General features: G+C 39.0%; 1 protein-coding gene across 18 annotated transcripts in view; it reads right to left on the reverse strand.

Annotated features, from left to right (window-relative positions):
* ITSN2 (intersectin 2) overlaps positions 1–24623 on the reverse strand; it is a 158460-nt gene that overhangs the window by 82331 nt on the left and 51506 nt on the right. For 15 of the 18 annotated variants that reach the window (XM_040496179.1, XM_040496188.1, XM_040496177.1 and 12 more), the window contains 9 exons: positions 20681–20744; positions 20015–20152; positions 19475–19560; positions 18313–18575; positions 17271–17420; positions 14522–14662; positions 13440–13527; positions 9086–9225; positions 7963–8043 (listed from right to left, as the gene is read on the reverse strand). In XM_040496179.1, the coding sequence (XP_040352113.1) occupies positions 7963–8043; positions 9086–9225; positions 13440–13527; positions 14522–14662; positions 17271–17420; positions 18313–18575; positions 19475–19560; positions 20015–20152; positions 20681–20744 (1151 nt within the window). The remainder of the gene's footprint in view (positions 1–7962; positions 8044–9085; positions 9226–13439; positions 13528–14521; positions 14663–17270; positions 17421–18312; positions 18576–19474; positions 19561–20014; positions 20153–20680; positions 20745–24623) is intronic. The other 3 variants (XM_040496192.1, XM_040496193.1, XM_040496182.1) reach the window with 1 other exon arrangement.

Here is a 24623-nt window from a genome sequence, read left to right on the forward strand (position 1 = left end):
GAGGGTGGGTGATGGGTATTGAGGAGGGCACCTTTTGGGATGAGCACTGGGTGTTGTATGGAAACCAATTTGACAATAAATTTCATATATAAAAAAATAAAATAAAATAAAATAAAATAAAATAAAATAAAATAAAATAAAATAAAATAAAATAAAATCGGTCTTGCCAGAGGTTTCATTTTATTAATCTTTAAAAGACTCAAACACTGGCTTTCTTGATTCTTTGTATTAAATGTCTGTCTTTTCTCTCATGAATTTCCTTCTACTTTTTTTGCTTTATTATGCTAGCCTTTTTCTAGCTTCTCAAGTTGAATGCTTAGCTTAGAAATTTTCATCTTTTTTCCTCCCAATATAACCATTTAAGGTCAAATGCTAACTATTTGGGTTGAAATTCTGCTCTTACACTTACAAGCTGTATGCCTCAACTTCTGAGCCTTAATTTACTTCTATGTGAAATGTGGAGAATAATAATATCTACCTACATCACGGGGTTAAGGTAAGGATTAATAAGTTAATATAAATAAGACAGAATGGTGTCAGTCCCAGAGAAAGCCCTTCATAAAACTTGGCTGATATTAATAGATCTTCATTTATGAATTAGAAAATGGCTACTGACACCTGGTATGCCAGATGAGTAATCTGCTCATTTACACTATCCCCCTCCCTCTCCATTGCCCAGTGTTGATATCTACCCCTGGTTAATCTACTTAGTACCCTTATAACTTGAAGACATACTTTATCTACTTTTTCATTTTTCAAACATTTGACATTTTGCCATTCTAAATTTTTCTCTGCTTTTTTATTTTGAAAACTTTCAAACCTACAGAAAATTTGATTAAGTTGAAGACACTGATGCCTTCAGATACTTTATCATTAGTCTACATAACTACAATGCCAATGCCAGTACCAAACTAAAGAAATTTAACACAGCCATAAAATGTCACTTAATAGAGTTTATATTAAAAAATGTCCCCACTAGTGTAAATACTGTCCTCAATAATACTTTTCTGATCCATGATCCAATCAAGGGATCGTTTCGCTGTCACGATCCTTCAGTCATGGCTCATGAAGTGCCCTTCGGTCATGGCTCTTTGGTCTCTTTAAATCTGGAAACTTTCCTCCATCTTTTGTGAGATTCACATTTTTAGAGACAATTTGGGCATGTCTAATTACTTCCTTACACCTAGATCAAATATTTTTGGCAAAAACAGTATAGACATGATGTTGTGTTTCTTTCAGTGCAACATATCAGGAGACAAAAAGTTGGTTTGCACCATTTTGGTAATGTTACATTTGACCACTTGGTTAGGATTGGTTTACTTAGTTTTGGACCCAAGTGTACCTCAACAGGGCTCAACAAAGCAGTCACAAAAATGTTTAAATCCAGCATCTACTTCAATTGTTTTCATTTCTCAGAGTACTTCTTTCTTCTACCATCCTGAAAGAAGTGAAAGATGTAACTCACTGAACTTTAACCACCAATACTGAATATCTCCTAAGTGACAGGAAGCAATCTTATATTCTGATTTTGCTTAAAGAAAGCATGTGATGTTCTTTCCAAAGGCCAAGACATGAAAGAGATTCAACTGACAAAATACAACTCAGCTGAATAATGTCACATAATCAGGACAAAATGTTACTAGTCATGAAAAAAAAAAAATCATAGGGGCGCCTGGGTGGCTCAGTCAGTTAAATGTCCAACTTCAGCTCAGGTCATGATCTCATGGTTTGTGGGTTCGAGACCGGCGTCAGGCTCTGTGCTGACAGCTCAGAGCCTGAAGCCTGCTTCGCATTCTGTCTCCCTCCCTCTCTGCCCCTCCCCTGCTCACACTTTCTCTCAAAAATAAACATTAAAAAATTTCTTAAAAAAGAAAAAAAAAGAAAAAAATTATAGAATGCAAATTAGCTCCTCAAACTTAACATCCCCTAAGCCCCCTGAACATCTGTGTAGCACTTTAATGCGCTTTCACACATAACACCTACATTTGATCTCGATAGTGTTCTCATAAAATAGATATAATGATCATCCATTTTTAAAAGATTTTTAAATTAAAAAAAAAAGTTTATTTTTATTTTTGAGAGAGAGTAAGCAGGGGAGGGGCAGAGAGAGAAGGGGACAGAGGATCCAAAGCAGGCTCTGTGTTGACAGCAGAGAGAGCAATGAGGGGCTTGAACTCGCAAACCACGAGATCATGAAGTTGGACGTTCAACCAACTGGGCCACCCAGGTGGTGACCACTTCTGAGGCTCTGAAGATGAAGGGACTTGCCTAGTTTTGAACTACCTCCACTATGCCATTCAAACTCCTGCACATACCAGATTCTATATTTACTTTCACTTAAACTCACTGTCAGATAAATTACTAAAATATCTTTTATTAGCTAGGAAACATTTCTAAGATTAAATGATTTAAAGGGAATTGAAACAAACAGTATTTCATGTCTGTTCTAAAGGGGGTGACTGTGATGCAAGAACATAAAAGCAGTATTCTGAATAAGAGGCAACATCAAGCGTAAGTGATGACCATTTACCAACCCAGTGTACCGATTCTCTCAGAGCTTGTTAACCAACAAGAGAGATCACCTGCCTCCATCCTGAATCGGATGAGCCATCAGTAAAATTCAATTTTAGAAGCACTGTCTACAGTAACTGAGGACTAGTCAGCAAGGCCAGAATGACAAAAGTCCCAACGGAAAGGTTTAGAATAGAGGTCTACGATAAGCCACAATTCTGGTGTTGACACTTTCTCTCCAAGGAATAGGATCTCCTCAATCATTATCCCAAGTCAGCAGTGGTGACCTTCCAATGCACTAAAAGTACTGTGGAGATTCAGGATAATCCCTACCCTGATAAGAACAATAAAAAGATTTGTATAGCACATAATAGTTCACAAAGCACTTCTGTATATATGCTATCTCATTTAATTGTCCTAAGACTGCAAAGAAGGCAGAGCACATATTGTCAGCTATAACTGAAGAAAGCAAAATTTTGAGGTTAAATGACAGTTACACAGCTAGCAAGTGATATGGATAGGACCAGGACTCATTTCTTCAGACTCCACGGCCACGACTGTTTTCACTGCAACTCAATACTAAAGACAGGACAGTGTGTGAATTTCCTTAATGGAATAAGGGCCTGTCAAATATCTCACCTTTGAATCCACTGGCTGTGCTATGTGTCCTAGTGTGACTTGAGCAAAAGAGTAAAAATTACCACTGATCTTGTACATGAACATTACAGGGTCCAGAAGAACATAGTATCTTCAGAAAACAAACTTACAATTTTATGCTTCCATTTCACCACAAGTAGGCTAAAGCAGTGATCACTCCAAACACTGTCTCAAAGACCACAGATTAGAAATCACTGCCTGTCTTCCTCCGACACCAGAGACCAATTCTATCTCACCTGTCAACCCACCTGGCCTTCCTTGTCATCCTTTACCACCTAAATTCTCATCTCTAGAATGCTGTTTATCTCTTGATCTGACCCAATTCCCCACCCTTTCTCTCCTCGAACGCTTGCACTGCCCAGGAACTTCCTGTTTGTGGTCAGGAAGTTCCCCAAATATCCACACATCTCTGAACGGAAACTCCCTTAGCTCTTTGCCCTTTTGGCTGATCCCTTAAGACATGCTTTTCCTCGATTTCCCTCTCAGTTTATCACCACATATTCCATTTACATTAGGGTGAAGGGAGAACTAAAGTTATTTTCCTTGCTCTTCACTGCCATTTCCAGACCATTCTCTTCACTCTTACAAACTAACGCTTTTCTGAGGCTCACACCATCTTGCAATACCCCCTCTTCTTCCTCTTTACTGTCATCTCTTGATAATCTGGTCTGATCCTCATTCATTAATCTTCACTACTCCAAGGGTTTGAAATCCACATGGACTCGATCAAAACCTCAACTCTCCCTTTTACTCCATTTAATCCGCCATTTGCATTATTATACCTTGAATCTTGTCATCATTAGAAACAGAACTACTGACTAAATATCTCATTCTTCAAACAGAAGTTCTTATCCTTCAAGCTTTTCTTCTACCTGGTGCACCCATTTCAACAGTTTTCCAACCTAAGACCTCCATTCTTGACCCCATCATTCTCTCCTTTTTCATCAGCACCCCTTCCTCTCCTCATACTCCTACTTGTCCAGCCCATATTTCGGAGTTCACCTTTACTGTAATTAGTGTGTCAAGATCTGCAACTCCCTGTCCCCCTGCCTCATTGCCACGTCTATTAAAACCTCAAACCTGGGGCGCCTGGATTGCTCAGTTGGTTACTTCTGACTTCAGCTCAGGTCATGATCTCGCAGTTTATGGGTTCGAGCCCTGTGTTGGGCTCTGTGCTGACAGCTCAGAGCCTGGAGCCTGCTTTGGATTCTGTGTCTCCCTCGCTCTTTGCCGCTCTCATCCTCATGCTCTGTCTCTGTCTCTCAATAATAAATAAATGTTAAAAAAAATTCTAAAACAAACAAACAAAACCCCTCAAACCTGTATGAACCTATGAACCTACTTCATTAGCCTTCCTTGTGCTCATCCCAAGCATAGTTAGGTATGTTGTTTTCTTTTCTTTTTAAATTTATTATTATTTTTTGATGTTTATTTATTTAAAAAAAATTTTTTTTAACATTTATTTTTGAGAGAGAGAAAGACAGAGCATGAACGGGGGAGGGTCAGAGAGAGGGAGACACAGAATCTGAAACAGGCTCCAGGCTCTGAGCGGTCAGCACAGAGCCCGACACAGGGCTCGAACTCACGGACCACGAGATCACGACCTGAGCCGAAGTCGGACGCTTAACCGACTGAGCCACCCAGGCACCCCTTGATGTTTATTTTTGAGAGAGAGACAGCACACGAGCGGGGAAGGGGCAGAGAGAGGGAAACACAGAATCTGAAGCAGGGTCCAGGCTCCATGCTATCGGCACAGAGCCCGACATGGGGCTTGAACCCATGAACTATGAGATCGTGACCTGAACTAAAGTCAACGCTTAACTGACTGAGCCACCCGTGTGCCCCAGGTATGCTGTTTTCAATTCTTATTCATGACCTCCAACTTCAAACAGGCATTCAACATTGCTCAGCACATCTACTGTTTTCCTCCACTAAGTGTGCACCCCCTACCCTCACCAAGATGTCTATTCCTCACCAGGCCTACTTCTCTCTCTTGCAACTTCCTAATCTTCCATCCATTCTCACTACCAGCTAATAATCTTGCCTCATTAAATCTCCCTCATTAGCGTTCCCTCATCTTTCCATCTCAAAAATCAATAAAACTTCCTGCAGCTGCACCCATCTTCTTCTATCCAGTTGGAATTATTCCATGTCCTCAACTACCCAGGAAGATTCCTTGTAATGGTCCAACTTGCTTCTGATTTTAAGTCTTGAAGCTGTCAGCTTCCTACTCTCCACCAGCAAATTTAGCTGTATCCACACTCATCTTTTCTCCATATGCTACACTCAAAGTCTTTTTATCTAATCCTTAAATCCAGGCTCTGGATTCTATCTCAATCTGGTTCCCTAGGACTCTACTCTATCAGTTACTACCACCTCATATCTCTCAATCTCTCACTACCTTTCTCCCTTTCTCTCCTCAGTCCCCTTCAGGGTTTTTTGTTGTTGTTTTTGTTTTTTTTTTTCCATTTAAAAAATAGCCTTTATTTAGCAGAAAAAAATGCATGGAGTCACAAGTGTTGCTGGCATCTGGGATACATGGCTCTCTGCTGTTTTTTGGTAAATTTCTTTCTACCTTTTTCCCCCATAAACTCTATATACTAACCCTAAATGCTGCATATTTTCTGAGAACATTCAAAACCATTCATTCATTCCACAAGTATTTCTTGCCACCCACTACATTTCATGTATATGTTCCACGTAGGTGCTGGGAATTCAGCAATGAGACATGTGGCTTGAGCCAGGCAATCATCATTAAGACAGATATGGTGAGGGGCGCCTGGGTGGCGCAGTCGGTTAAGCGTCTGACTTCAGCCAGGTCACGATCTCGCGCTCCGTGAGTTCGAGCCCCGCGTCGGGCTCTGGGCTGATGGCTCAGAGCCTGGAGCCTGTTTCCGATTCTGTGTCTCCCTCTCTCTCTGCCCCTCCCCCATTCATGCTCTGTCTCTCTCTGTCCCCAAAATAAATAAACGTTGAAAAAAAAAAATTTAAAAAAAAAAGACAGATATGGTGAGTTACCTAACCGGCTCTGTTTTCTCCATTTCCATTCCTCTGTCCTAACAGAAGCTATCTCTTCCCCCATGTAACCAAATACCTTACAGAAAGCTGACACCATCTCCAAGCGTGGTCCCAATTATTCCCCACCTCCAAGCTTTATTGAGATATAACTGACAAATAAAGATTATACATGTTTAAGATATATAATTTGATGTTTCAATATTAGTATATACTGTGAAATGATTACCATAACCAAGTTAATTAACATCCCTATCTCACATAGTTACCATTTTCTCTCCTATTTAGCAAATCTCAAGTGTACAACAGGATATTGCTAACTATAGTCACCACGCTGTACAACAGATCCCAGAACTTATCCACCTTGCATAACGGAAAGTTTGTATCCTTTGTCCTTCAAGTCTTTCTGAAACCAAAAAAAAAAAAGGTTTTCCTTTGACCTCAGGCTTTCTTTGCATTCTCCTCCCAGAGCCGTTCATACTCAGCCCTTCCTCAACTCCCGTTCATTCCTGATCTGTGCAGGCCAGCTTCTGCTCACTTAACTAAACTGGCAATGTAATGAGGTCTGCAAAGGTCTCACTGACAATTCAATGGATAGTTTTCAGCAATATGTTAACCAACTGCTCCGCATTGCTTTGCAATGATGACTACAGTTCTCATCCCCTTTTAATTTCCTAAATTGCCTCTGATGAAAGTATCAATAAGCAGTGAAAGGCTGGAAGGCAGGAAGCAGAAGGAAGAAAGTAAAAAAAGAGACAAGAATAATCTGCTGGCCTGTGAAGAATCAAATGCTAACTGAAATAATCAGGCTTATGTGTGTGAGTACAGTCCATAAATCATCATCAAACCTCATTTTATAGACAAAGAAACTTAGGTTGAAATTTCTATGCAACCTATAGTAGAAGTTCTAAGACCAGATATTCTGGCCATTTATGCTATAAAGAAAAAGCTGATACTATCTTTCCAACTTGCCCTACCTTTACTTAAATAACAAATGAATTCTACTTATCATGTTCCTGTCTTCACTGTGTGTGAAGACATATACATATACATGCAACTGCCTACTGCCATCCAGAGTAGAAGGGAGTAGAACGAACACTCAAAATCTAGGGTCAGCAAGTGCTAAATGCAAAGCATCTTTCTTTAAATTATATTAAAACAGGAATTCACGGAGTATTTGAAATACTCTATGTGCTACAAATGACAAGGTGAACTATTTATGTATATGACTTAAACATTTTTATCTGAAGAGCAAGCATTCTAAACATGAGGCCTGGTAACCAGACGTAACTAAGGCCACCCCTGCACTACTGGCTCTTTCAGATTTTTCTTTACAGCAGCATTAGGAAGCAGCCTGGTATATACATGACATAACCTTGCTCTGTATTTCAGAAAGTATAACTTACATTTTAAACAATGATTTCCAGTGATATGGGTAAATGATTTACCCTTAGCTTTCTTTTTTATTGACTCAGTCATCATCCCAGCAGTTAACCCAATGCACAGGGACGTTTTAAGGGAATTTTGAGGGATTTTTGAGCGTCTTGGGCTCCTCATGAGACAGGTTACTCTGGGCAACCCTACGAATTTCTGGCATTAGACTCAAACAGGCAGTTAGACAGCAGAAGGCTATTCAAGCAAGCAGAAAGAAAAAAGGTCTACATTGTGTATGTTATTTCAAACAAAGATACTCAGATAAATGCAAAGAATAGTCCAGTTTTTAAGAAAAGAAAACAGTAAAGTAACTCAAAGAAAAGGAGCTAGATATTAGAAAATAACCTTAAGTAAGAGGAAGAGGTTGTTGAGACAGCTTAGCAGAGACAAAAGGCACTGCAGAACAGAGTCATCCATATTCCCACACTGTAAGATAAGGCAGATAAAAAGCCAATTAAACTATGTACAGATTAAAAAAAAATAATGTAGGGAAGATAACTTTGCTGGCTTGTCTGTCCATCAATGACAAATTACTTGGTTTTCTTTAAATTATTTTCTACAAAATATATGCTTGTGTAAAATGTATTATCAACATTATTTGCCTAAAATTTCCCCTCCTTAACTGAAGCCAGCGTGGTCTCTTTTCTTTATAATATTCACTCTATAGTTGGTGTACTATTACTCTGAATAAGTCAGCAAAAGTCACATGAAGAGGTGGATGGCTGCCTGAAAAACTATGGAATACTTTAGGCTCCGAAAACTTTACATTCAGTTAGCAAAGAAATCGCTGAGACTATTCCCAAATTCGAACGCTGGCCCATCAGCATTCTAAAAACCTAGAAGGTTTTTACCTTTTAATACAGCTTTCATAGCTATGGCTTCATTATATCGCTAACACTGCAAAGAATGGTAAGCATACAGTAGGTACTCTGGGCATCTGCTCTGCCACTACGGCAAATAATGAATCGTGAACTTACTTTTCATGCAAAGTTCAGAGTGCCAGGTTATGCTTTGGATTTCACTGATTATTGCATTACTTCACAAAGGTTAATTAAATCATAACAAAGAAACAAAAAAAAATCTAGTGTGTTATAAAAGCCTCTATCACCAGAATTAGTTTCAGTTTTCCATATCCACCATCTTAGAATTTTGCCTAAGATCATGTTGGCTGAGATCAGTTTTCTAATACTGATAAAGGCAACTATCCTTAAAAATGTATAGATAGCAATAAAAATAGTCAAGAACTGGAAACTATGATAAATGATAGGTTTCACTGCATAACAGTATTTATAATATCTACAGAGAACATTAAAAGCAATCTTGTAATCTGGTATCGCTCAAATTATAAGATAAATTATGGAAATACACTACATATAACAATAATAGCTTTAGTTACTTATTCCACTAAATCAAAAAGAGGAAGGTAAGAAGCCAATAACTACAAATGAATATAACAGAAAATAAATACCTTTAATTGATTGTTAAATGAATCCATTTCAGATAGCTTAGATGCAGTTTCTTTTTCAAGAGCATCTAATTGTTCTTTAAGTCTTTGGCATAATTCTTCCTTTTCCAATGATTTTTTATGAAGCAAACCAATCCCTAAATCTGAAATATAAACATCAGGTAGTTTACATTTGGTAAAATTTCTTATGTCGCTATTGGTAAGTGACTTATACTGTCACAATGTATCTAAGCCAAACCCTTATGCTGTATACCTTAAACTTATGCAGTGGTGTATGCCAATTACTTCTCAGTAACACTGGATAAAAAAAGACATAAAATTTCTCCATGGTAGCCTACATTATGGCTGTTTCACAATTTATATAACTATTCCCTTTTGATTGGCATTAGGTTGTTTTAATTTTCTACTATCTACATAAAAATGCTGCAATAACTATCCTTACACATGCATTTTAAAGCACTCGTGAAAGTATTTTATGGCTAAGAGGTGAAAGAATTGCCATGTAAAAGGACTTGAACACTTTAAATTTGAGAGAAACTGCCAAACTATACTTGCACAAAGGGGCACCAACACAAAATGACACCCAAGTACCTGCTTCTGCATACCCTCATCAATAATGGATAGTCCCAATCTTTTTTCATTTTCTCTAACTGGCAAAAAAATGAAACCTCACTGTTATTTTAATTTGTATTTTCTTGGTAACAATTAAAATCAAATCAACACCTGTTTATAGGCTTATTGGCCACTCTCTTGAATTGCCTAACCTCATCCACTGCCTTTTTTCTTCCCATTGGGCTGTCTTAATTTGTGATTTGCAGAAGCTCCAAACTTGTACTATATGTATTTCAAATGTTTTACTATTTATGATGTCTTTCATCATGAAAAAGCTCACTTTTATGTCATCAAATCTGTAAATATTTTGCTTCATAGCTCTAGGTATTATTTGAAGAAACTTTCCTGACACCAAGATCATACAAATGTTTTCCTTTGTTTTTGTAACATATTTTCTAGAGTCACTTTTTATATTTACCCTCTTATTTTACCTAGAATTTATTTCTGTACATACAGTGAGGTAAAGAGCCGCCCCCCTCTTTCGGATAGGCAAGTGCCCCAGACCACTAACTGAAGTGATGGTGATTACTGACAGCCCGTGCTTTCCCCACTGGTGTTAAATGTCAACTTTATCGTATCCTAAATGGTCAGATACATACAGACCTGTTTTTAGACCTTCTATTCAGTTCCATTATTCTACGTCTTCTTTCTGATCAATAATACACTACTTTAGGGACTAGAGCTTTCCTAACTTATGTTTTGATACCTGGTAGAGCTAATGTCTTCCCCGCATCAATGTTACTCTTTTTTTTTTCAACGTTTATTTTTATTTTTGGGACAGAGAGAGACAGAGCATGAACGGGGGAGGGGCAGAGAGAGAGGGAGACACAGAATCGGAAACAGGCTCCAGGCTCTGAGCCATCAGCCCAGAGCCTGACGCGGGGCTCGAACTCACGGACCGCGAGATCGTGACCTGGCTGAAGTCGGACGCTTAACCGACTGCGCCACCCAGGCGCCCAGTGTTACTCTTTTTCAAGTCTTGCCTAATCCTGCATATTTTCTCTTCTGGGTTAATCTGTGAATTATCTTGCCAGGTTTCAATTAAACCTCAATGGAACTGAATGTATGGACAAAGTAGTAGAAAACTGACATTTTACAACACTGAGCTAGATCATTCAGGAATATAACACGCACATACTTATCCAGGAATCTTTTATATCAGTAAAATTTTACAGCTGTACATTTCTTTATTCATAATAATGAGAATGCTAATGTAAATGAGATTTGTTCATAACATTTTCTAATTAAATACTTCTGATACAGTGTAAAGTTACTGATTTTTATAGGCTCACTTTTTATCCAGACACCTTGCTAAGTTCTCTTATCATTCTCTAGTGCTTTTCCAATATTTCAACAAATATTTTATCATTAAATTACACATCTGCTATGTACAAGGCCCTGCACTATGTGCAAGAGCAGGTAAAAAAGAAGGATAAGTAAGGCATGGGTCCTATCCTCAAGTAGTTCAGAATCTAGTTGAGTTCGGAGACAAGCAATGTGGAAAAAATAAGTTAGTATACATTCCTAGTACTCTTCAAAATGAGCATCAATAGTAACAGATGTTTTAATACTGAATTCGAATATATCATATCTATGAACACCTTGTTAGGCAACTGAAAATCAAGACAGACAATGTGGTGGCCCAGTGGGCTTTAGACTTAGACAGACAAGAATTTGAGAACCATTACTCCACCATCTTGGGCTACTTAATCTTTCTGAGCCTCAGTTTTGCTAAGCTGCACAAAGGGAATAACAATAACTACTTCACAGGGCTGTTGCAAAGATTAAGAGAAATAATGCATGAAAATTGCCTAGCATGGTGCTGGGCCTATGGTTGGTAATCTTAAATGGCAACAGAGATGGAGAGAGGAATCTAAGGGATATAGGGTACTTTGCAAATTCCAAACAAAAGCTTCCTATTTTAACTGGATAACTATAAAAAACTTTTTTTTTTAAATGTTTATTTATTTTTGAGACAATGTGAGAGACAGAGTGTGAGCAGGGGAAGGGCACACAGAGGGAGACACAGAATCTGAAGTGGGCTCCAGGCTCTGAGCTGTCAGCACAGAGCCCGATGCGGGGCTTGAACTCACGAACTGTGAGATTATGACCTGAGCCAATGTCGGACACTTAACCAACTGAGCCACTGAGGCACCCCTGAACTGGATAACTATAATAACAGCTGAACTGGATCACATTCTACAGAGAAAGAGTAGCTCTACCAGGTCCCCAATAAGATATATTCCACATTCCATTCACAATCCAAATACTAAAACAATGAGAGTTGATGCTATCCTTTCTGTGACTGTACAGATCAGGAGGGCTGGCTCACCTTGCCCCTGGAATGCCTGTGGAGGGGTGAGGTGGGGATTGATATATTCTGAGCAGCCAAGAAAATACTTATGTGTAAGAAGACAGTCTGAGAAGAGACATGGAGAGACTATTTCAGTGGAAGGTGGGGGACATAGTAGGAAGAGTTCACAACAGTAAAATTCTCTATTCCTGGTGTTTCTTCCATGCAAAGGGCCCTTCACTAAGACAACATTCTCAGCTTCTTTCCACCCCTTCAGTCACGGCTGAGCTCAAGATAAGGACTTGGGCATACACAGCCTAGACCCTTCCAGTCCTTTGTGTTCTTTTTCTTTTTTTAATGTTTATTTACTTTGGGCAGGGGGAAGACAGAGGGGGACAGAGGATCTGAAGCAGGCTCTGTGGCTCGAACTCATGAACTGTGAGATCATGAGCTGAGAGCCAAAACCAAGAGTCAAACGCTTAACCGACTGAGCCATCCAGATGCCCGCACCCTTGTATTCTTGAGACTGAACTGCCCACAGGAAGCTTGTTCTACTTGGTTTTACAGGTGTATCTGTCCCACTCACAAATAAGCCAGGCTGTCCAATATCAGCTTTACCAAAAATGAGGTGGTATTTTGGTCTCTCATATGTCTTGCTCTTTTGCCTCACTTGGGCAAAGTGAGGCACTTGGGCAAAGATGAGGGATGCTATTTATTGGACTTCTTAAAGAGTCAAGAGTATAATAATCCTGGAATGGAAAGGCTGACAGATACTCAAAGGGAGACATTTAGAATACTTCAGTTAGTTCTAACACGGTACTTGCAGACTTACTTTTCTTTAATAAACCTTTCTTCTGCTATGTTGTTATTAGCATGCTATCTGACATAGAGGTCTTTTCTTCAATATTCTGGTTGAGACTTGGATCAAGAAAAATGTTACTTTCCCACAAATTATCTTGGAATATTTTGTTCCAAAAATGTCAGAGGGCCAAGTTGGTAAAATTCTTTCTATGAATCTGTTAAGGCCATCATTGCTGTAGACTATCACCCAGAATCACACAGCTTTCCTCCCACGGCAAAATCTCCTCCTGAATAGTTCTTTACAATGAGGGTAGGATTTTGCCGGAATGCACATACAGTCTTGGGTTAGAGCCAAACCCAGATCTTATTTAATTACAGTCTAACATTTTATTTGATATTTATTTGAAACACATAAATAAAATGTTATCAAGATAGGAAGGCATACCACAATGATTACTTATTTCATTTTTATTTACTTTTTATTGATAAAAATGCTCTAACATCTGTGATATTTTTTTTCACATAATTTTGAAAATTTTAACTGTACAAAAAATGTTACTTATAACAGAATAATGCTATTTTCACAAGAGTATGACTGGCACCTTCACGCAGAGAAGAATGGAAGAGGAAAAACAAACCTTAGAGACTTACCAGGTGTGTTACCAAGCTGCATGTTCTTAATTCTTTCATTTAATAATTGCTTCTCCGGTACCAAATAGATAAGTTTATTTTGATAATCCTTATAAAAAGAAAAAGTAGTGCCTGGTTAAAACTCTGTCACGTTGTCTGAAAATTTTTTGGAAACTTAAAAACATGACTTAGTCACTCTTAAAACTTAGTATAGGAATAATACGTAGCTGTAAAATACTGCTTATACTTTATGAATAAACTAGAATGGAATTATGTGTGACTTAAAATACAAGTATTTAAACATGAATTCCCATTTATGAATGACTGGCTGGAAAGAAAAGGGGGTGAGGAAGGGGGTGTGTCTGAAAGTCTTATAGTTTTCAGCATACTGATGGAGACAGCAGGTACAAGCTAAGAGGTGCCTTTGGTATCTGCACTGAATGGTATCTGTAAGCAGGTCATGGCACCCCAGAATGAATATCAAAGAGAAACTGATAACTCAGGAATAACTAGGGTAGCAGGTTGAAATTAGACAGGAAATGTTATGTGGCCTGTCTGTACCTGCTGTGACACAGGAAGAAGACTCTGTTAATTAACTGCTAGTCCATACAGAAACAGTAATTTTGGTAAGAGGACTCTAAAGATTCAGAATGCTTCCAGAGTCCCCATAATAACTGAACTAGACCCTACTGCACAAGTAAAGAAGAGATTACCAGGTCCCTGAGGGACACACACATTTACCACTCTCACCACAACTCTGAAAAGAAAAATGTTAGGTCAAAATTTCCTAAAAGAGTACCAACAATCTTAGTTTAATGTGTAGGTATATCTACACATTTATTAAAGACTTAAAACTCAAAGTGATAAACATCCACTTATGTACAAATATTAAGTAGAATTTAACCAGAGGTCTAGTAGAGTTTTCGGGGGCATGTGAGCTTCTTGATATAATATAAAGGATGGTATATACTTATATCCTTCTAGAAATGAAGTCTATCAGAGACTCAGAAAGGTTCATCACCCTTAAAGCAAAAACTATTCTATCAGGAAGAATTATTAATGACTGCTCATATTTATGGACAATTCAGCAGCAAAGGACTAACCTGAAGTTCTTGTTGGAGTTGCTTGATTTCCATAATTTCCAGGTCACACTGTTTATCTAGAACTTCCAGCTCAGTCTTTTGAGTTTGTTTTCGGAGTCGGACATCTTGAAGTCTGCCTGAGATCTGCTGGTGTTTGCCATTCTATAGGAAGAGCATATAAATACACAGCAACATAAGATGCTAACAGGAAATGTTCCTGTCAGGAGAATCATATCCTGATTTAAACTTTTAAATGTCATTTATCATTTATACTCAGTCTAGATAAATGTCTAAAACTAAATGGGGAATGCTTGCCTGGATGGCTCAGTCAGTAGAGCATGCAACTCTTGATCTCAGGGTCGTAAGTTTGAGGGTGACTTTGGGCGTGGAGCCTACCAAAAAAAACCCCCCCAAAAAACCCTACAAAAACAAAGTAAGTCGAATGTGTTCTAGAGTTGTATCTGTTAACTACAAAGTTGTTAGCAGAAAACATACCATTCTCAGAGCATAAGAAGGGCCCATATGTTAAGATGAGCAAGCACAAACAGAACACACTGAATTTTTTCTGAATTCAGGATTTAGGCATTAATTTATATTAAAATAGAGACAATTTCAAAGAATAATGAGAAATAAACATCTACATGTGACTTTTAGCATTACCTCCTCTGCGCTTCTATTTCTACCCTCCACACTGCCATCTAATTTCCTCCAATTAGACAGGGTCCAACAGGGCCTTTTGGGTCACAATTTTCTTCTCCCATACCAAATATTCCTTTTCTCTTCTTCTGAGAAGTATGGGGGGAAAAAAGCAACAACAGCAGAGATTCTCAATGGAGGCTAGAGAGAAGGGTGAGGTGTTATGGGCTGAAGTGTATCCCTCCAAAAAGTTATGTTGAAGTCCTAATCTCCAGGACCTCAAAATGTGATTGTATTTGGAGACAGGGTCTTTAAAGAGATCATAGCGTTAAATGAGGTCATATATAAATGGGCCCTAAAATAATCTGACTTATGAGGCTAGAAAATGTGGACACGAAACAGACACCAGAGATGCGCAGGCAGAGGAAAGGCCATGTGAGGGCACAGCAAGAAGGCAGCCATCTTCAAGCGAAGGAGAAAGGTCTCAGAAATAACCAAACCTGCTGACATCTTGATCTTGGACTTCTGCTTCCAGAACTGTGAGAAAATTAATTTGTGCTGTTTAACCCACCCAGTCTGTGGTATTTGTTATGGCAGCCCTAACAAACTAATACAGTAAAGGGAGGAGGAGAAATAAGGCTTAAAAATCACTCATAAAGTTTTTACTGGAAAGTATGCTTCATATTTGAGAAATACACGCTAAAAGGAATAGGAATGGGTTGTGTCTACCCTGGATTTCATGTTACTTATCTTCAGCATGTGTAAGTATAGGCTCTGGGCCTTCCAGACTCTGCACATTAATCTATGCTACTTCTTGGTATGTAATCCAAGTTCTTGGGGGGAAAAAAACCATCAATCTTAGGATTCTCTCCCACTATATACTAAAAAAAAAATTTTTTTTTAATATTTATTTTTGACAGAGAGAAACACAAGGTAGGAGTGGGGGAAGGGCAGAGAGGGAGGGAGACACAGAATCCGAAGCAGGCTCCAGGCTCTGAGCTGTCAGCACAGAGCCCGATGGAGGGCTTGAACCCATGAACCATGAGATCATGACCTGAGCCAAAGTCGGACGCTTAACCGACTGAGCCACCCAGGCACCCCTGGCTCCCATTATATTTTTAAAGAAAAATATAGAGTCAAAATAATGGTTGAGACAGATACCCAAGTAGCTACACAAAGAAGTTAATGTTTTTTAGGACAGTTTTGTAGTACTATGGCAGGATCAATAATTGTGATATACTTTCCTATCCATTTGAAGTACCTTTATGATTACAAATATTGCTATTTTTAAAAATTTTAATTTCAAGTCATCAACCAAATAAAATGTGAGACTCCAACTAAACAAGATCTATACTTGGCTCTATAACAAGGCTACACAACCATTTTTGCAAAATCCTATTATACCATCAGGTCAGGCTTATGGATTCTAGGGTCATAGTAGAAAAGTATACTTTCCCAACACCCTTTATACCTTCCTACCTTTCATTTGCAACAAAGTCTTTTAAACAACTGGACCCTCTGATATCTGATGTGTAAACATTGGTAAGCATAGTGGTAAGAACCACACAGTCCTACGGAACTGGAAGGAATCCTAAGAGATCATTTAGATCAGGAATTTCAAATCATTTCTCTTTTTAAAAAGCAGTAGAACCCTTTTTCCAAGCAAATCTCAGATAAAGCTCCAATAAAAGCAAAGCAGGTAAGTGTGGAGCTTCTCTGCTGTGAACGGTGGGAAGCACTGGGGAGTGCCTTAGCCTCCCCTCTCCCACTGCTGGTCACCCCACTGGAGTGGGGTCTTCCAGACAGCAATTTGGAAAGTGAAAATTACTGAACTAGTGCAGCCTTTTGTTTTATAGAAGGGGAAAGTGAAGCACAGAGAAGGGAAAGGTCTTGCCCAGGAATGCGTGGTTTGTCAGCTTCTGAACTGAGACCACAATGTAACTTCCAGCATTCTGAGTCACTATCCTGTTTCAGTACACTATACCATCCAGACTGTCAAGCACACATGAAAACGTGACGATATAATCACATGAACACCTAATATATTCATGAGGTAGGTTTAAAAAACAATGACGTTTTTCAACAAGTAAATCTAGCATCATTCAGGGAAATTTCACTTAAACTTCAGCCATACCAGTGCTTCCAACTCGAGATGAAGACTCTTCTTTTTAGAGTTTAACCTGACAATTTCTTCCTGTTCTCTATTCCTTTGATTGAGAAGCTCCTGGCGACGAATCCTCTCCCATTCTAAACGACGTTGTCTTTCAAGTTCCTGTTTTGCTGCCTGAAAATAATGACTTAAGTTTGACTTTTAAATTAACAATTTTTCATCATTCAAAAACTGCTGGGATAAAAAAGATAAAGGCGAGGCAGTGTTTAGCACTTAGTGGGCTTCAGGGCCTAAGGGTACCTGGGCAAACCCAGTTTTACCAGTGGGCCTAACCTACAGACTTCCACAAAAGCGACATCACCCATCAGACTTTTTGATTGTTTCCTGGGACCATCTCTTTGTTTCTAGTTACTTTTCGTTTAAACCAAAGGACAATTTCATAAACATAAACGTTAATAGCAATAATCGCACCTGTAGTCTGGTATCAGGGAAGAAAAACCCTTCTACTGATATTACTTCAGTATCACTATGATTTACTGTGCTCCATCCTAAGCCCCTTGAAACAAAGCCAGTCCTCTTAGGGATGCCACACGGCACCATTTATCCCAAGGACCTGCGCAAGCCCACCCTCGTGCTTCTCCTCCAGACCTTCAAACTCCCCAGTCTCAGCCTTCTGCTGCACCAGTTCTGTGGCCTCTCACTCTGGATCCTAAGCTTACTTTTGTTCAGTGACCTACCTGGACAGACCCCTTCCTCTGGCTCACTAACCTCAGCTCTTCACTCAACTCAGCTTTGCAATCAATCCTTCTTTGAGTTGCAAATCCTTCTTGACCTACAGAAATACCACCTTTTCTACCAGTTACTGGCCCTGAAAACTCTTTACAAGCAAGGGCCCTCTTCCAGTCCACAAGGGAAGGACGGTTCAGAATTGGAGAATAGGTAAGAATGAATGAGGCAGAGAAAAAGGCACAACAAAAACAGCCATTTTTTTTTTTAAATCAAGTAAGATGTATCCACTTATCAAATATAATCATTTTCTTAGGCAATAAAATAACTTAAAAATAACCTCTCGTCTTTCTATCTCTTTTCTCCTTTCTTCCTCCCGCTGTCTCTCCAATTCCCTCTGCTTCTCCAAGCGTTTTTCTAATTCAAGTTGTTTCTTCCATTCTTGCTCCTGTAATTCTCTCTGTTTTCGCTCCCACTCTTCCTTTTCTTTCTGGGCTTTTCGCTCTGCCTCCCTCTGCTGCTGCTCCATCAGGGCTTGGCGCCGCTTCTCCAGTTCCACGTTCCCTCGCTCGTAGTTGGCCTTCCGCTTGTCCTCGAAAGTAACTAAATAAGGTAGACAGTAAACACTCTCACATGAAGAGCCCAACAATGTGGACTCCAATTTCAACACACTCTTGCCTCGTGATCATCTGAGTGCTGTTACCCTGTGGATAACTTCTCTTAAGGATAATTTTACCTCAAATATAAATAATAAAATATTTACTTTTGTCTAAGAGTATTCATTTTTGGAAAAGAAATTCCTAAGTATGAATTCATCTGAGAGAGAAAAAATAATTTTAATATTCTTGCCAATAAAACCATTTTCCAACTTTTTTCTTAGCATTTTCTTCAAGGACAAAGCTAGATGGCTATATATTTATTTGATATATTTAACATCTACATATGTACTTCTTCAACCAATATTTAAACTGTTCTTTAGAGCTTAAGATTTTATCACATCACCTGCTACAGTGATTTTTCCTAAAGTGAGAGAAACATTTTAAGTAGGATATCAAATACACAAACTCTTGCCAAATGTGCATTCTTTCTTCCTAAATACACTTCTTCTCATTTTTGACTATCTTAATTGTTTGCTTCAAAATCCAACCCATTCATCAAATAGTTTTCTCTTATGGTATATAAAATATTAAGAATGTAAAAATTCTAGGGGCGCCTGGGTGGCTTAGTCAGTTGGGTGTCCAACTTCGGCCCAGATCATGACCTCGCGGTTCCTGAGTTGGAGTCCCGTGTCGGGCTCTGTGCTGACAGCTCAGAGCCTGGAGCCTGCTTCGGATTCTGTGTCTCCCCCTCTCTCTGCCCCTCCCCTGTGCTTGCTCTCTCTCAAAATAAATAAACATTTAAAGACAGAGAAAGAATGCAAAAATTCTAGATACTCATTTACATCTCAAGGTAAAATTTAAGAGAACCCACTATAAATATACAACTTAGACACTCGATGTTACCTGGTAATTTTTTCTGAGGTTCCTCTTCTTGAATTTTCTGATATGAAGGCAGAGTTCCATTAATGGAATCAATTTGCTTTCCTCCTCTAGGAAAAGCAAACAAACATATTTAGCAGTCTGGGAATTCTAGACCAGACTATATATACAGTTATACTACCAAATGACTAGAGCCATTTAACATTCAGAATACAGCATCAGAGACATTAAGAGTGCAATATGGTCTGTAGTAACCATGTACAGCAGGATACGGACTGAGAAAGAGAGAGATCTGGATTGCCACCACAGTTCAGCTGATTGCAGTTGGTGAGCAAGTTTTGTTTTTAATCTCTTTAAGTCATCAGTTTCCTTATCTATAGTATGGTGGAAACACACCTACTTCTACTCCTTCGTGGCATAACTCATTAAATACCAAAATCAAATGGCAGTGTAAATGTTTAACTTCCCCCTAAACTAGAGCAGAGGCCTCAGGAAATCGCTTTGTAGTAATCATGTCTGTCCCCAGGGATCAAAACCATGCCTCTTCCCTCCAGAGGCGCCCACCTGAAAGATGGAGGGACAAGTTCAGGAGGCAACGTCAGTGGCAAGGGCTGTCCAGCTTTGGCCATGTCAGTGAGATGCATTGCAAGGATGAACTCTTCAGCTTTCAGCTGTCCGTCGCCATCAATGTCAGCAAGGGTCCTAAAGCAAATGTGAATGTTCCCAGCTTAGAAACAAAGTCTATTTAAAGTATTTTCAAAAGAGTTCAATATTCTATTTTTAAAACAAGAAAAATGAAACAGCTGGATTAACATACTTTAGGGAAATGTAAATATATATGGAAAAGTGAGCTTATTTTTACCCTTAATTGTCCTATTGTACAAGAGAGGGGAGAAACTTTGAAACAGAAAAGGAAACGTTCCTTCTGAAAATGTGGCTTATCTTGTTTCATGGATAATTCACCTATCAAATCAGTTATCTCTAAATTAAAAATGAGATATTCTCAAACTCTCCGCAGACACCATTGTGAAAAAGCAAACTAATTTTACCTGCAAAATAATTAATACCAAATTTTCAAGAATAACATTTTGTACAATTTTACTGGCTTTCAATGTTGCATTGATCTTCAAATGGCTGCTCTTATGGAACATCTCTGAGTCACAAACTTTTTCAGAAACAGGATCTTTCTTACCATAGTGGATGTATAGTTGAAAATCTTGACAAACTCACCAAATAGTAGCTAGCTGAGTTTGAGAAAGATTTGACTGAAGAAGGGCATTTCTAGCTTGAAAACCTGATTGAACAAGGAAACCATAAAAACAAAAAAAGAAAAGAAAGAAAGGAAATTCTTTAGTCTCTTTAGTTATGAAAACCTAAATAGCTGTATCTACAAAATCACACTGCTGCCACCCTGGGAACTTTTAACATTGGAAAGCTTTTACCACATGCAGGTACTGAGCATTCAGCACCAATCAAAGCACAACCCTTGCCCCAAGGAATTTAAATCTAGAATTAATAAGTCAAGTGCTCCCCCAGTCCTTTTAGAAAATAAAAGTCCATGCCACTGACCAACATGAAGGACCAAGGGCTGGCACAGAAAGTACTGGAGGCCAAGCTCTCCGCCTTCCTCGTGCTCCCCATGTAGCCCCAAGCACAGCTTTTTTAGTGTCTTCAGATTTTCTCTTCTCTCTCTGATCTTTCCTCGTCCAAATAACCTGTAAATGCTGGCATTCCCCAAGGCTCTGTCCTGGGCACTCTGTTCTCTGTGTGTTCACATCTGTGAACTTTCTGTGACTTTTAATAGCATCTAAAAGCTGATGATTCGCAAATGTACATCCCAGCCCAAACCTCTCCTCTAGGTTTAGACTTCTATACCCAACTGAAAAACCTACCTAAGTATTTCACAGGTATCTCAAACCAAATACATACAAAATAACTCTCTCAATCCCCATTCACACCCCTCTTCCTAACCATCACCCCAACCATTCTCCCTCAGTCTGCCCTTCTCTCTGGGTGGCATCACTGCCCATCCAGTGGCTCAAGCCAGAAACCAGAAAGTCACCCTTGATCCCTCCCTCTCACGTACACCTATATCCAACGTCAAGTTCTACAATTTAACATCACTGCATGTCTGGGTCCTTCTCACCTTGTAAGTCCCAACTTAATGTCACCTTCTCAGAAAGGCCTTCTCTGTCCACCCTATCACCCAATATACTTCTGCTGGTTTCCTTCAGAGCTCATGTGACAAACTGTAATGTAACATTTATCTTCCTGGTTACCTGTTTATTGTCTGTTTCCACTATCATGCTAAGTTCTACAGAGACCAAAACCTTCATTGCTTTATTCACTAACATATTATACCCAGTGCCAGGTACATAAATGCTTAATATTTGCTAAAGTAATGAATAAAGTTGTAATCCAAACTACTCTAAAGTGCAGTAAGGACTTATGGGATAGGGTCTGAGAGTAATAGCAGTTAGCATTCACTGAATGCTTACTATATGAAGTAAGCTGTTCCAACTTCTTTTCCCTGCCTCAATGTTCAAAAATACGTAATAGGTTTCCTGATCTGCATTTTCATGTCAGGATAATAGTCAGACAGGAATCTCAGGCATCTATTCAGAACACAAAGTCCTCGTCTGATTCACAGGAGTATTCACTCCTGGTGGGCAACTCTGTGGCTTTCTGACCATGGATAAAATCACATGGCGTCTCTAGGGAAGGTCAGCTAGTCACTAAGGCAGGTGTCACACCTCCCATTCCCAGGTGACTGACTGAGCCCTGAGTACTGGAAGAGTCAGGCCCTATTCAGGGTTCAACCTGAGTTGAGGCCCACCCAAATAACTCTGCACAGAAGACAGTATATCCTCCAACTCCTCCGCAACAGGTCCCACCACAGAGCCAGCACGAATGCTGCTAACACAATGTTTCACTGAGCTTTGAACATGAGGTCTTGGTAATCAAAGCGACATATACTGTCCGGAACAAACACAAATACACCATAAATTATAACATGCAATTGGATGTTTATATTACATAACTTTAAAATGTTTTTCACTCTCTTAAAAAAACCTGGTCATTTAATAAAAATCACATAAGGAAAACCACTGGAAATAGCTCATGGCCTCATCCAACTAATTACTCCTTAGTAGATTTCACATAGGAAGTAAGATTTGAGGAAGTTTTTGCATTAAAAGGAGAATTCTTCTAATAAAGAGAAATGGAAGGCTATTGCAAACCTAGAAAAAAGGTCTAATAACTAATGTTTCAGCTCTTGTACAAAGAAAACTGAAAGTAGATCCCTTAGCATTAGGCAACAGAGCAACCAGGAGGAAAAAGAGAAGGAATGTAATTGGTTAAAAGCATACTGGTGGAAGGCTTAAATGTGTGCAAAGTGTGAATAATACAAAGTGTTACAGAGAGTTAGCAGAGTACTTCACTAAGAAAAGCTCACTTGAAGGTGCCCTGCCTTCAAGTTGGTCTACCAATCCTTTGGATATCCTATTTCCTGTGCCTAGAATGTTAGTCCCTCATTCTCTATGTGGTGATCTACTCATCCTCGAAGATCCAGCTCAGATGTCATCTCTTCTGTGAAACTCTCCCTCTCGTATCTTCAGTGTTAGTCACTTTCTCATCTATATTAATCACAGCACTTTCAAACCACTAATCAAATACTATGATTATGTGACGACCTATATACTATGGACTCTTCAAAGACACGGACTGTGTCTTCCTCCTCTGTGTATTCCAGTGCATCAGAGAGTGCCCAGAAATTATGTGATTCAGAAACTATGAGTCAATGGATTCATTTAAATAAATCATGAGAGTTTAGGGGGGAGAGAAGAGGAAGAACAACAGGAAGAAAAATAGATCACCACAGGCTACACTCATTGAACAAAGCATATCATGTAAGTCTAAGTCAGCCCCATCCTCATATACTTGGGCTTCTGCTGTTTCAGGACACCAGAAACAATTATTCTTTTTTTTTTTTTTTAAATCCTTCCCTTAACTATGAATATGTAACTTTACTCTCATAGGTCTCAGAACAGTAACATTCTCTGAAAACCTAATACACAACCTTCATACAGTGTGGCATATACAAGTAAATAACAGTAGGGACTCATTCTTTACAGCAGCTCCCCACGGACCTTCAAATTCCATCTCTGTTTATAATGTTTTTAGTACATACAGAAAATGTACTAATTGTAAGTTTTCAGCACCTCAGGAGGTTTGTGCATGGCCCCTTCCCAACAGAGAAACTATGATATTCTGATTTCGATCACCATCAGTTACGTTTCCAGTTCTTCAGCTTCATATAAATGGATTAAATAGTATGGATCCTTTGGGCCAGGCTTCCTTCATTCAATACATTATTTTGCTGTGTTCTGTTACAGAAATATACCACGATTTATTTATCCATTCTCCTGTTGATAGATACTTAGGCTGTTTCTTTTCTGGATGTTTTAAATGAAGCTGCCATGAACATTTTTGTATGTCTTTTTTACTCCACTTTTATTAATTTGAAAAAAGAAACCATTTATTTATTTATTTATTTTATTTATTTAGACAGAGAGAGAGACAGAGAGAGGGAGAGAGGGAGGGGGAGAGAGGAAGGGCCGGGGCGGGGCACAACAGAGGATCTAAAGCGGGCTCTGTGCTAACAGGAGAGCGCTCAATGAAGGGCTCAAACTCATGAACCATGAGATCACGCCCTGAGCCGAAGTCGGACACCTAACTGACTGAGCCACCCACATGTCCCTAGTAATGTATCTTTAAAGAAAATATTGTACATTTTTGCTTGTCCCATCAATTTCAAAGCCTTCTTGCTCCCTTGCCCTACTGCACAGAGACCTCATACTCCTATTCCATAGACTACTTTTCAAATTGTCTAAATATGCCATGTACTTTTAGCTCTTGGGATTTCTTCTCTGTCACCCTCAAAATGTTCCCACCTTCAATCTCTATTTGTCCAAACCCTAACTCTTCATGATGGAGCTTAAATGCTCCCTTCCTATGTCTTATCTGATCTCTTTAAGTATTAGTATCTCCCACTCTATGTTCCCTGGCACTTTAGAGCTCTATTATTTTAAAATACTTATTTTAGGGGCGCCTGGGTGGCGCAGTCGGTTAAGCGTCCGACTTCAGCCAGGTCACGATCTCACGGTCCGTGAGT

The sequence above is a fragment of the Herpailurus yagouaroundi genome, unplaced genomic scaffold (assembly GCF_014898765.1).
Source record: "Herpailurus yagouaroundi ecotype Mexico unplaced genomic scaffold, PumYag 188, whole genome shotgun sequence".
NCBI classification, from domain to species: Eukaryota; Metazoa; Chordata; class Mammalia; order Carnivora; family Felidae; genus Herpailurus; species Herpailurus yagouaroundi.